General features: G+C 35.5%; 1 protein-coding gene across 1 annotated transcript; it reads left to right on the forward strand.

Annotated features, from left to right (window-relative positions):
- The first annotated feature begins 1,185 nt into the window (after window positions 1–1,185).
- On the forward strand, window positions 1,186–13,837 carry LOC121422343 (alpha-L-fucosidase-like). Its single transcript, XM_041617325.1, has 8 exons — window positions 1,186–1,666; window positions 3,051–3,154; window positions 4,070–4,200; window positions 5,125–5,258; window positions 8,344–8,441; window positions 9,723–9,855; window positions 10,654–10,824; window positions 13,239–13,837. The coding sequence occupies exons 1-8, from the start codon at window positions 1,311–1,313 to the stop codon at window positions 13,480–13,482; spliced, it is 1,371 nt and encodes a 456-aa protein (XP_041473259.1). The 5' UTR covers window positions 1,186–1,310; the 3' UTR covers window positions 13,483–13,837.
- Window positions 13,838–14,598: the final 761 nt, after the last annotated feature.

Here is a 14,598-nt window from a genome sequence, read left to right on the forward strand (position 1 = left end):
ATCTGCCCATCTCAATTATGGCGTTCTTAGCTATACAGTGCGTCCCACAAAAAACGAAACCGAGATTTATCGATGATTTATCATAACTTAATCACAAATACAATAGACAAATGACCTACCATTTTAAAGCTTGGATTCCCCTCTTTCATCTGGAATTACTTATATCATTTCTCATTCACGCATGAGTGAGCAAAAACAATTTGAAAAGGGGAATCCACACCTAAATTACAGAAAATGGTCAAGGAATAACAATAATTTATTAAATTAAGAGGTTTTACAGGCGAGCGTTCAAACTCACTCGACGCTCCGTTTTGTTGACTGTTTTGTTAAATCTTTTGTTATAGTGCGATAGCTTCTGTGGGAAACTGGTGAAAACATATTTATTTAATGAAATTATGGAAATACAAGCATTATTTCGAGGGATCATAACTTTTTTTATTTCTTGACCATTTTTGTGATTAAGGTATCAAATAAAAGAGCAGATATTGACTTTTTGATCATGTGACTTTTTTTTTTAATTTAAAAATATTTCTGGTCCCCTCCCCCTAAAATTTTGGTTGATAACTTTTTTTTGGGCTTGTCAAATTTTATACCTGTGTCCATCACAAAATTTCAGCATTTGCTCTTGGAAATATATAAGACGGGTCTGAAATTCAGGTAGATCCATATTTCTATATATCTGAGGAAACTCTTCAAATGGGTTGAATACCAGTGCCCTTACGGTATAAGAGTACATGAAAAGTGGGTAAAGAATCCGGGGGACGGGGAGACCTGTCCCCCCCCCCCCCCCGGCTTGCGGTGGGGTGGACGGATCCCCTCCTAAATTTTTAGTTGATAACCTTTTTTTAATTTTTTTTTGGGGGGGGCTTGTCAATTTTATATCTCGCATCCCCCTTAAATTCAGGTGGACCCCCCTAAAATGTTTCTGGTCCCCTCTCCCTAAAATTTTGGTTGATAACCTTTTTTTTTTTGGCTTATTAAATTTTTACCTGTGTCCAGGTAAAAGGTGAACCCCCTAAATTTTTTTGGCTTCCGCCGCCCTGTGCCCCCCCCCCCCCCCGGCGTTCCCCTAGCTGGCACTGGCACACGACCCCTTCTCTGTCAATCAAGATCACCTGACTTCTTGTTAGCATCACGTGACTACAGTAAACAATAGCAAGACTGGCAAGAGCTTAGTTTTCGTGGTCAGTGCAGTGGACGAGACGTTCATCATTTGTTTGGAGTGTTTGGACTGTTGTATTGATTTATGTGTATTACTAGTTCTCTATTCTTCCACTTGAGCTGAACTTCCGGCAGCCTAGAGCTACGACATGGGTATTCCAAAGGTTTTGCTCATAAAAGTCATAACGTTAGTATCGGTTTGCACGAGCGCTCAGTACCAACCCAACTGGGACTCGATCGACTCGCGGCCCCTTCCCGCGTGGTATGACCAGTCCAAGTTCGGTGTCTTCATTCACTGGGGACTCTACAGCGTACCAAGCTTCGAACCCAACAGTGAGTGGTTCTGGTGGAGATGGAAAGGCAGTGATCCATGTCCTGATGTGGACAAGTTTATGAAAGACAATTACAAACCTTACTTCACATATTCTGACTTTGCTTCCAGTTTCAGAGCTGAGTTCTTTGACCCTTATGAGTGGACAGATATCCTTCAAGCCTCTGGAGCAAAGTAAATCCTCTTGATTTTTCTTCTTCTTTTCCTCCTTCCTTTTCCTCTTCTTCTTATTTTAATTTCCATCATTATCATTGTTATCTTCTCTTTATTATTTTAAGGGTTTAATTTTGTCTTTTTCCATACTTCTCTTCACTTCCCATTTCTATGCCATTGCCGCACCTGCTCCTCGATCCTCCCACTCCTAAATCCTATAGTTTCTACACCACAAACATTTCTATTGACTTTTCCATTCCACAAGAGTTTAGATTGTCATTTTCATCACCCAATCAGATGCAAGGATTTCTAGTAGTTTATAACAATAAAGTTAGGTAAAAACCAATGACTATTGATTTTATGAAAAGCTCCCTTGATGATTTGATCTCAAATTTTCTCACTTTACACATTTACATCAATACAAACATTTGATATACAGCTTGACCAATATAGATGTGTGGCTTGATTTTTTTTCAAATTATGAACATGATATGGGATGAGGATGGGTCATAGTGTTGAAAAGGATTAAGGCAGGGTGCTACATAACTATTTAGAAGCACTTGCCCCGTCGGGCAAGTAAATTTTTAAATAGTTGGAATATACTTGCCCGAAAAAAATCATTGAATAAAAAGTTTTACCTGTCCAAAAAAAGTTTTGTGGTTTTATAAACCATTGACCCTTTTCTCTATTGACATACACTGATCTACTTTGTTATTGCATTTCTTTTTCCAAATTGATTTATCTTGCCTGCCATGACCAAAATTAGGGTCAATATGTCATATCGACTCTGATTTTGGTCATTCGGGCAAGTAGTTTTGGTCTTTACTTCAAAACGCTTGCCCGACTCTAACTTTTACTTGCCCCGGGCAATCGGGCAAGTGCTTATGTAGCACCTTGATTAAGGAATAGAACTTCATTTAGCTCTAAATTACAGTGGGAAATCATCTGGATCCATTTAAAAGAGACCTCTCTAACGCATAGGTCTACGTTGTGTAACCTTTATAAGTGTGCCTTTTGCCCATGTAACCCGAGTCCTGTAACATAAAACTTAGCAAACTGTGAGGCTGACTTATACGATGGATCGTACACAGTACCCAATGCTGTAAATCATAGAACTTGTATCATAATTAATTGCAAAGCTTTATGTTACAAGAGTGATCCAATCTTGGAATAGTTTGCCTGCAACACTAGTAATGTCCTCCAGTATCAGCTCATTTAAATATTAGATTCTTTTTGGTCAAGCAAACATTTTGAAATTGTCTGACATCCACGCCCGCACTGTACTTGTTAGACTTTTAATTATGCATCAAGTGTTTACGACCGGGAGATCTACAGGACTACCTACCCTCCCGTACAGATGATGATGATTCAGGGTGTGACATCCATGTTACTTATTTTGATTCAGATATGTAGTATTGACGAGCAAGCACCATGATGGGTTTACAAACTGGCCTTCAAAATATTCATGGAACTGGAACTCTGATATTGGACCAAGGAGGGATCTTGTAGGTGAGAAAAATGGTCAAGAGTTGATAAAAAAAAATTATCCAACTTTGAAAATAGCTTATTACATGAATGTATGAAAAATAAATAGTCATTTCAGATCTTAGTCATTCTAATTTAAAGGAGAATGAAACCTTTGGAACAAGATACAGTTCAACAAAAGTTTGAGAAAAATCGGACAAATAATGAGAAAGTTATGAGCATTTAAATATTGTGATCACTAATGCTATGGAGATCCTCCTATTGGCAATGCGACAAAGATGTGTGATGTCACTTATGAACAACTCTCCCCATTGCTTTAGTATATATTTCACTTAAATTGCCTCTTATGACATCTGTCAGTGGAGGACCATGCATTCTTTCTATAGGAGGGCATGTAATACAGATTTTTAAAGAATACATCATTGATAAAGAGTTTGTATCACCAGAAGAAAAAGCAGAAAGAGACACTTTGAGGGTATTTTATAGTCCATCAAGGGAAAGTTGTTCACATGTGACATTACACACCTTGTCGCATTGCCAATAGGAGGATCTCCATGGCATTAGTGATTGCAATATTCAAATGCTCATAACTTTCTCATTATTTGTCAGATTTTTCTTAAACTTTCTTTGTTATTCTTTGATTTTTCTGTTTCGACACAAGCCTACTTATTCCAAAGATTTCATTTCCCTTTAAACTGCAAAGAAACCAGATGGATGTTCCAAAGACCAATACGTCTCAAATTACAAATCTCGTCTTTTCAACAAAAAAAAATTACTAAGTTAGTTCTACATCACACAGTATCAGTCGCTTATAAAAGTATTGATAAGAAGTATCCTGACTCCGTTGTATAGATTTATCCTGCATGATTGCAAACTCTCCTATTTTTTCTTCTCGTTATAAATTTTGATATTTTTTTCTGTTTGCTATTTTCATGACAGATGAACTTGCTAATGCATTACGTAATGAAACTGACATTCGCTTTGGGCTCTACTATTCGCTTTATGAATGGTTTAATCCACTGTATCTAGAAGATAAGGCTAATAGATTCACAACCAATGAGTACTGTGTGGTAAGTTATGCTTTTTGATTAAATTAATAAATGAATAAAAATAAGTGAATTACTATAAGTAATAATAACAATGACAATAATGATAATAATAATAATGTTTTTATTCTGAAAAAAAATAAAGAATCACTATATAAGGTACATTGAATTTAAAGGTGTAGTCTGGGCTGAAGATAATTATATCTTGATAAATCTAGTAAAATTCACCAAGCTAAATGCTGAAAAATTCATGAAAGTTGGGAAAGAAAAGTTATTGAATTTTAAAGTTTAGCAATATTTTGTGAAAACGGTTATATGCACTTGAATATTCATTGTGTTTGCTTAGGACATCACATCCCTACTTTTCTTTTTCTTATTTTCTTACATGAAATCATAATTAGTCTTTTTATGATATGTGTGCCTTATAACAAAATAAGTTGCAGCAATGAATACCGTATCTGATGTATTACATCAGTTGTCAAAAATATTTTTGATTTTTGGAGGATGAAATTTGAATAAAACCTAATTTCATATAATAAATACAAATGAACAAGTGGGGATATGACATCATCAATTTTCTTATTGAATATTCATGAAGATATGTATAGAACTGTCCATTTCACTGGAATAATGTAAATCTTTAAATGCCATAACTTTGTTATTCTTTGTCCAATTTTGATCAAATTTTCAGTGTTTTGTTCGTCTGATTTTTCTCCATCTGTTAAAACCATTTTTTTTTTTAGCCTGGAGTACCTCTTAATGTATTTAGGTCCTGTATATTTAGATACATGAAAATGAAGTAAAATTTTGAATTATACAGACACACATTATACTTCATATTTCCTACATCTACATTAGTGGAAATGTCAATGATTTCATAAGATTTCAAATTTTCATTATTTCATAAATGATCTTTTCTCTACACTCAAATACTTTTTCCGAACACAGCAATTGCTTTGGCCAGAGTTGTTGGAGCTTGTAAATAAGTATAAACCTGATGTTTTATGGTCTGATGGAGACACGCAGGCTTACGATATTTACTGGAACAGTACAGAGATCCTGGCCTGGCTTTATAATTATAGGTAAAGTTTAAAAGACAGTGCTTTCTTATATAGATGAATAAAGACATCAGATTTCATATTAATTGATCAGTTATTCTAATCACAGTTTGTTTGTATTTTTCATTTATTCTCTGTTGTTTTTGTCTCACTTTGCGAAGCAAAGTGAGACTATAGGCGCCGCTTTTCCGACGGCGGCGGCGTCAACATCAAATCTTAACCTGAGGTTAAGTTTTTGAAATGACATCATAACTTAGAAAGTATATGGACCTAGTTCATAAAACTTGGCCATAAGGTTAATCAAGTATTACTGAACATCCTATTAGAGTTTCATGTCACATGACCAAGGTCAAAGGTCATTTAGGGTCAATGAACTTAGACCATGTTGGAGGAATCAACATCGAAATCTTAACCTGAGGTTAAGTTTTTGAAATGTCATCATAACTTAGAAAATATATGGACTTAGTTCATGAAACTTGGACATTAGGTTAATCAAGTATCACTGAACATCCTACATGAGTTTCATGTCACATGACCAAGGTCAAAGGTCATTTAGGGTCAATGAACTTTGGCCGAATTGGGGATATCTGTTGAATTCCCATCATAACTTTGAAAGTTTATGGATCTGATTCATGAAACTTGGACACAATAGTAATCAAGCATCACTGAAAATTTTGTGCAAGTTTCAGGTCTCATGATTAAGGTCAAAGGTCATTTAGGGTCAATGAACTTTTGCCAAATCGGGGGTATCTGTTGAATTACCATCATAACTTTGAAAGTTTATTGGTCTAGTTCATTAAACTTGGACATAAGAGTAATCAAGTATCACTGAACATCCTGTTCGAGTTTCAGGTCACATGATCAAGGTCAAAGGTCATGTAAGGTCAATGAACTTTGGCCATGTTGGGGTTTTTTGTTGAATAACCATCATATCTCTGTAAGTTTATTGGTCTAGTTCATAAAAAGTGGACATAAGAGTAACCATGTATCACTGAACATCTTGTGCGAGTTAGAGTAGTATTCAAAGTCAGCACTGCTGCTATATTGAACCGCGTGATGCAGGTGAGACGGCCAGAGGCATTCCACTTGTTTTTCTTACTTCTTTGTTTGTATCTTTCTTTGTTTTGTCTCTATTTCTATCTTAATTTGTTCTTTCTTTCATATCTCTTTCTTTCTGTCCGTCTTTCTTTTTTTTTTATTTATTAATTTCTTAATTGATAACTGATGTAGTTCTATGTTGATTCATTCATTAGTTTATTGTCTCGCCCACCAGAGGTGAAGGCGAGACTTAGGAATCCAAATGTCGTCCGTCTATCCATCTCAAACTTCATGACACATAACTCCACAACCATAAGTCACTTTTCAACCAAACTTAGGTGGTAGATGTACTTAGGGGACTTGCATGTTGTGCTGCAGTCAGAGGTCAAATGTTAAGGTCAAATGTCATTGTAGTTCTATGTTGATTCATTCATTAGTTTATTGTCTCGCCCACCAGAGGTGAAGGCGAGACTTAGGGATCCAAATGTCGTCCGTCTATCCGTCTCAAACTTCATGACACATAACTCCACAACCATAAGTCACTTTTCAACCAAACTTAGGTGGTAGATGTACTTAGGGGACTTGCATGTTGTGCTGCAGTCAGAGGTCAAATGTTAAGGTCAAATGTCATTTTCAGGTCAACATAAAGTTTAAATGCAAGACTCTCTTATGACACATAACTCTGCAACCATTAAGTCACTTTGCAACCAAACTTAGACGGTTGAGGTACTTAGGGTACCTCCATGTTATGCTGCAGTCAGAGGTCACATGGTAGGGTCAAAGGTCATTTTCATGTCAACTTTAAAGTTTACATGCAAGCTCTCTGACACATAACTCTGCAACCATTAAGTCACTTTTCAACCAAACTTAGACGGTAGATGTACTTAGGGGACCTGCATGTTAAGCTGTAGTCGGAGGTCACATGGTAAGGTCAAAGGTCATTTTGGGGTCAATGTTAAAGTTTACGTGCAAGAGTCTCTTATGATATATATAACTCTGCAACCGTTAAGTCACTTTTCAACCAAACTTAGACGGTAGATGTACTTAGGGGACCTGCATTTTATGCTGCAGTTTGAGGTCACATGGTAAGGTCATAGGTCATTTTCAGGTCAACGTTAATGCAAGACTCTATATGACACATAACTGCAATCGTAGATTACTTTTCAATCAAACTTGGATGGTAGATGTACTTAGGGGACCTGCATGTTATGCTGTAGGCAGAAGTCACATGTTAAGGTCAAAGGTAATTTTCAGGTCAAATTTAAAGTTTACATGCAAGACTCGGTAAGGACTCATATCTCTGCAATCGTAACTCACTTTTCACCCAAACTTCGGTTGTAGATGTACTTAGGGGACCTGCATGTTATGCTGTAGGCAGAAGTCACATGTTAAGGTCAAAGGTAATTTTCAGGTCAAATTTAAAGTTTACATGCAAGACTCTCTTATGAAACATAACTCTGCAACAGTCACTTTTCACTCAAACTTGGGTTGTAGATGTACTGAGGAGACCTGCATGTCACGGCGCAATCAGAGGTCTCATGGTAAGGTCAAAGGTCATTTTGAGGTCAATGTTATGATACATAACTCTGCAACCATAACTCACTTTTAAACTTGGGTTGTAGGTATACTCAGGAGACCTGCATGTCATTGTGTTCGCGGAGGTCACATGGTAAGGTCGAAGTTTATGTTGAGGTCAACATTACAGTTTGCATGCAAGACTCTTATGACAAATGATATTCCTTCCCCGTTATTTCACAATGAAAAAGTTATTTCACAACAAGAAATTCACATTGATGATAAATGAAAAGAAAAGAAATGCAAATAGGCACAGAAATGGAAGAAGGATTACTTGACAGTAATTGAGATGCACCTTTTGAAATGTGATAAAGGGTTTAATAAGAAATCATAAATACCCTCCATGGAGAAATGAACAATTAGCAAAAAGGGGACAAGCAAATTATTTTTTGAATGCATAAAGCTCCAACTAATGTATGAAAGAAGGAAATGGGGCCATTCCAGTACCCCTGGATCCGTGACTAAGTTTGATGATCTTGTTTCCTGATGTTTTTAGTCCAACAAAGGACACCATAGTGACCAATGATCGTTGGGGATACGGCACTAGATGCAGACATGGAGGTTTTCATACCTGTGAAGATGAGCATAAACCTAGTAAGTTCTTTTCATAGCACACTCAGAACTCCTTGTATTTGCTTATTGCATCACATTCACAAATTGATCGCTGATTAACTGTCTATAATCTTTATAATTTTGTTAAAGTTATTTATTGGATCCGAACTGTTAATAATCAGGAGTGATTATTAATGCCTATGAAATACCCCCTACCACCAAAATGACTTCAAATTACAATTTTGATTATTTTTATGGAGGAATTTAGTTCGTAAGGGTGTTTACATTTCTTACAAGCAGTGTCATACCATCATCTACAATGCAGTATGAAGATTGGAAGCAAATGCTTATGTACAAAATAATCTTAATTGTGATACAGAAAATCATATTCTTATCAAATCACTAATCAGTGTTGACTTTTTTCAAAAATAATCATATTCTTGTGAAATCACGAATTAGTGTGTTTTTTTTTCATTTGTTTTCGACAACAAAAATCATATGCTTATAAAATCACTAATCAGTGTTTGTTTAAAAAAAACTCTATTTCTATTAATTCACTAGTCAGTCTTTCTTATATTGTTTTGAAATGACCAATAATTGTTTCTTTCAAAAAGAAAATCATATTGTTATGAAATTACTAATCAGTGTTTCTTTTCAAAAAGAAAATCATATTCATATGAGATCATTAATATTTTTTTAAGAAAATCATATTCATATGAGGTCATTAATCATTTTTTCTTGTTCAAAAAAAGAAAATCATATTCATAAGAGATCACTAATCAATGTTTCTTTTTTGAAAAAAAAATCATATCCATATGAGATCAATGATCAGTGCTTCTTTTTCAAAAAGAAAAATATATTTGTATGAAATCTTTAATGATGTCATATTCATGTGAGATTACTAACCACTGTTTATTTTTCAAAAAGAAAATCATATTGTTGTGAAATCAAGATCTTTTTTCATTTATTTTCTACAAAAAAAGTCATATTCTTATGAAATCACTGATCAATGTTTCTTTTTTTTATCAATCCATATGAGATCAATAATCAGTGCTTACATTTTTTTTTCAAAAAAGAAAAATATATTCGTATGAAATCTTTAATAATATATTTATTTGAGATTACTAATCAGTGTTTCTTTAAAAAAAAAAGAAAATCACATTCTAATGAGATTACTAATCAGTGTTTATTTTCAGTGTTTATTTTTTTCAAAAGGAAAGTCACATTCTTATCAAATTACTAATCAATGTTTCATTTTAAACAAAGAAAATCATATTCTTAAGAGATCACTAATCAGTGTTTCTTTTTCATTGATGTTTTTAGTGATTCTGCGGAAGCATAAATGGGAGAATTATGTGAGTATTGACAAAGCATCATCAGGATTCAGACGTACCGCCTCACTTACTGACTATAGAAACATGGATGAACTCGTTGAATTACTTGCTAGCACTGTCAGGTAAATTCTTCTTAATCTTCATTTTCTTCTTCACTATATCTTTCTTTGCAGTCGTCGGTGTTCCAATTTAAAAGACATTTGATATGAACCTTTTCCTTTCGGTTTCAAAGCGATGCACACACGCTACTCCGTGTTTGGGCCACTAAAACGATAATTCAACACATGGGGCCCGTCTTACAACGAGTTACGATTGATCCAATCAACCTTAACTATGGAAATCCATCAGTGTAATAATTGTTTCTACAGGAAATTTGCACAATGTCCTTTTTAAACAAAAAGAAGCACAGTGAATTTTCAAGAAAACAATGAATGCATGAATATACGTCATAGTTAGAAAATATTTCGAACAAACATGCATAATAGATGTTGACGTTGCTGGCCGTCCATAGTTGCGATTGATCCGATCCATAGTTGCAATTGATCGGATCAATCGCAACTCTTTGTAAGTCTATATGTTTGTATGTCAATCACTTCCAGATCTCCTATACTTTTCACTGGTTTATCAAGTCCATCTTCAACACATGGTCCATCTATTTCAAACCACTTCTCTCCTTCACTTCCATTACTGTCTTTTCCAAGCCCAACCAATCACTGGCAATTCATTCAAGCCCAACTCTCATGTTGTCAAATTATCATTATCATCATACTGCTCTCTAAAAGATAAGGTTGCTAAAGTTTATTGTATCATATGTCTGTTTCAGAAAAATTTCAATAGGAGCAAGTTAATGGTAAAATGGAGGGAAACAAAATTTGTCATTGTTTGAAACATACATTTACATCATTTATTTGTCTCTACAGCTGCAACGGCAATCTTATCATTAATATTGGCCCGACAGCTGAGGGTGATATCATACCCATCTATGAAGAACGTCTTAGATCCATGGGTGATTGGCTGAAGGTGAATGGAGAAGCTATCTTTGAAACTAGGCCTTGGAGGGCACAGAATGATACTGTCACCAAAGGAATCTGGTAAGTTTTTATTGTGTGTGTATTTTTTCCCCATAGATTAAGATTGGAAGTTGATTCAAAACAAGAGCAATTTTGGGGGAAAAGTCAAATTTGCAACTCAGTGGTTTATCAGGTAAAAAGCGATGGGATGTGCATTTTGATTTTTTGCTACCCCACCCCCCCCCCCTACACACACCAGAAACAAAGAACATAAACAACATATTCCTTTCCTAAGCATGTAATAAAAACATTTAAAGTAGACACACGAAGAAAATTTCACGAAAGTGATGATTATAGACAAATTATATATGGATGGAAAGGTATTGTCTTTTTATACACAAATATGTCACTAAAAAGTCTTATAGATGTCGTGGAAATGCAAGAAATGAAATTATTAGACACCCTTCTCAGCCCCCCAGACCGACAATCACGCAGCCGAAAACGGTCGAGAATAATGACGTCACACAATCGACGTGCTCATCATCTCTCTGTGCATCATGCACTGAATCACCTTACTGACCTGTTCAATATCTTCCGAATATACCGTTTTCTTGATGTAATGTGATATTCAATTTTTGTTTTCGACAACTTCAGACCAAACGTGAATCAGAACTGTGTTCCTTTGCCCGTTTTTATTGAATTGTGGACTGTAAAGACCAATTTTGTCCACTGCAGTCGTCATTGTGTTGCTCCACTCTGAGTGAGTGAGTCGCTGCCCAAATAATATAAGTAGAGAATCTAATCAAGAACTTGAAAATCAAAAGCAGCAATTAAGAAGTAAGATTTAATAAATAAAGGACTGAAAAGAACCTCACATGAAAATAAAAAGAGAAAAAAGAGCTGATAGGAATGGGGAAGGAACATAATTTTAAAAAAAAATCCAGAACCAAAAAAAAATCAAAGAGTTTCGAACTTGGATCCCCGCACTCATAAAAAAGTTGCGTGCGAACAGATTTGTCTACAGACCATGTCGTTATATGGTCCGTGTTCATAACAATATATGAACAAAGTGCGTTCGCTGCTGTTGCCTCGCAGTGCTTCGGCAATCCAACTGCAATTCCAATCATTTCGCGATCATATATTGCCGTGTTTTTTTGTGGTTCCTGAACTTGCTACGTAATTAAATTTCATAATTTTTATTCAGTTGTGAAGACGAATGTCTATGCTTTATATTGATAATAATATCAATGTGGTGCAAGCATGATTTCTAAGTGAAAATATGCTTTGTTTATTCACGTATATTTCTTGAAAACAAATAATTTTTTCTAAGCTAAATATCGGTTACCAAAATATGTTAAATGTGCATTTCATTTTACTGTTCAGAAAATTCAAACTTTTATCTATGTAATAAGACCAATCTTGAGAGGAATAAACTATTCTAAGAGCAAAAAACGCTGATTGGAAAGATCGTCTTCAATGGGCTGCTGTCAGCTCAGCTGCTCACTGCTCGTGGTGTGACGTCACTCAGCTGGAGCTCGCCAGAGGACGGACGAAGGCAGAAATATGCCATGAAAATAAGTCATTTTTGAGAGCTGATTTCTGCAAACTCTCATCACTATTTTAAAAGGTGAAGTTATATATCTGATTAGTAATACTTCCCCTTTACAATGATGACTAAAAAAAGTCATTATAAAATACTTTTGATTCTTCGGTTGTCTACTTTAAAACTCAAGGAAAATACAAATAGTGGGGGCTGGGGAACCTAGGGAGGGTGTAGCTTCAACTCACATACTCCTTACACCTTTCTGTGAACGTAAAATGAAATGTGAAAATTGCCATCTCATTGTGTTTTATTGCATGGTCAGCCCCCTTCCCAATTTAAAAAACCATTTGATGGCCCCTGATGAGTCTAGTTTCCTTGCCTTTTATAGCAATTTACAGTAAAATATAATCATCATAACATAATGAATATGCATAAAATGTCCCCATTTAATAAAACAAGGTAAGATTTTTATTTTTATATGCCCGTCTAGACGGAAGTGTTATGGTGTCACGCTCGGTGTCCATCTGTCCATCCTTCAACTTATCCTCGTAAATGCAATAACTTCAGTTTGACTTAAGCTAGGCTCATATAATTTGATGTGTATGATACTAGCATGGATCCCAGGAAGCCTATTGATTTTGAGGGCAAAAGGTCAAGGTCACACCGACATGTTTTCACCTTACCCTTCTGCAGTCCTTGTATAAAACACAATAACTTCAGTTTAACTTAATCTAGGCTCATATAATTTGGTGTGTATGATAATAGCATACATGTATATATCAGCAATTCTATTGATTTTGGGGTCAGAAAGGTCAAAGGTGAAGTCGCGACCTTCCACTTTTCTTGCTTGACCGATAACTCCATTTTCAATGTTACAGGCTGGCGTATTATGTGCTCGTCTTAGTGACACTCTTGTTATAAATGCAGAATTTTCTTCTTTATCTGCATTCAGGTATACCAACAAGACGACTGGTGTCTATGCTATAATCCTGGACTGGCCAGCGAACAATGAGCTGTTTCTAGGTGCCCCTATTCCTTCCTCGCAGTCCTCCCTGTTCATGTTGGGGTATAACCAGCCATTGAAATGGTCTGGATATGCTGGTAAACCCGGTATCCACGTTACCATGCCCCAACTCAACCCAGCGACAATGCCATGTCAGTGGGCTTGGGTGATTAAGATGACAATGATTCAGTAATAGAGAGAGATGTGGGATGGGTTGGTTGCAGGGGAGAAGGACACGTGTCGTGTGCACTGCTATCCATAATGTGTGACTGAGCAGCATAGCAATTCTGTAAAATATAAATTTGCTTATTAGAAATAGTAGTAGTCCAGTGGGTAAGTTTCGTACTTTGAACCACAAAGTACCAGGTTCAAATCTCTACAGCAACAGGAATGTACTTCGGTGAAACATGAATCTACATTTGTGACATATGATTCAGGTGAGGTAAATGGATACTTGGCAGGAATCACTTTCTTTTAAAGCAGATGTGCACTGGCAGTCTTAAAGGGGAAGTTCACCCTGACAAAAAGTTTATTGTAGAATAACAGAATAACAGAAAAAATAATAAAAAATATTGCCGAAGGTTTGAGAAAAATTCATCAAATAATTAAAAAGTTATTACAATTTCAATTATTTGATTTGTGACGTCATATGCAAGCAGCATTCATACATAGCGAATGGTAAAAAATCAAAGAAATGTCATTTTCTCAGAAAATTGAAAATGGTTTTCACTGTACCTTTTGTATATCAATAGACAAATCATTTCACACCCGATCATGAATAGAAAATAAAATCAAGTCATCAGGAACCATACAAAATTTGTAATTCATGCATTTTATATTACATAACACATGGGGCAGCTGCTCGTCTATGACGTCACAAATCTCAAACTTTGAACTCTAATAACTTTGTTACTTTTTAACGGATTTTCCTGTAACCTTCACCAATATTTTTTACTAACTTTTTTTCCATTTTTACAACAAAGTTTTCTTCAGGGTGAACTTCCCCTTTAATAGCACCACCTTGACTACATGTACTCAAATGTGGCCCGGTTGTTAACCCATAGTGCAGCATTCTAAGCAGTTTAGTCTTGTATTTCAGACCCACTTGACTGATAACATGCTAATTCAGTACTCACTGTATTCTTACCGAAGTTTTCTTGCCAATTAGTTACCAAAAACATCTTCGGTTTCTCTTTACAACTCCAATCAAAGGTTATTCTCTGTGTTATTAATAGTTATCTAAAAATGTTTATTTTGAGACTAGCTTTGTGTAACACAGAGTCAATGAGGGACCACACATAGTGTTAGT

Source organism: Lytechinus variegatus, chromosome 10, assembly GCF_018143015.1.
Source record: "Lytechinus variegatus isolate NC3 chromosome 10, Lvar_3.0, whole genome shotgun sequence".
Taxonomy (NCBI): Eukaryota; Metazoa; Echinodermata; class Echinoidea; order Temnopleuroida; family Toxopneustidae; genus Lytechinus; species Lytechinus variegatus.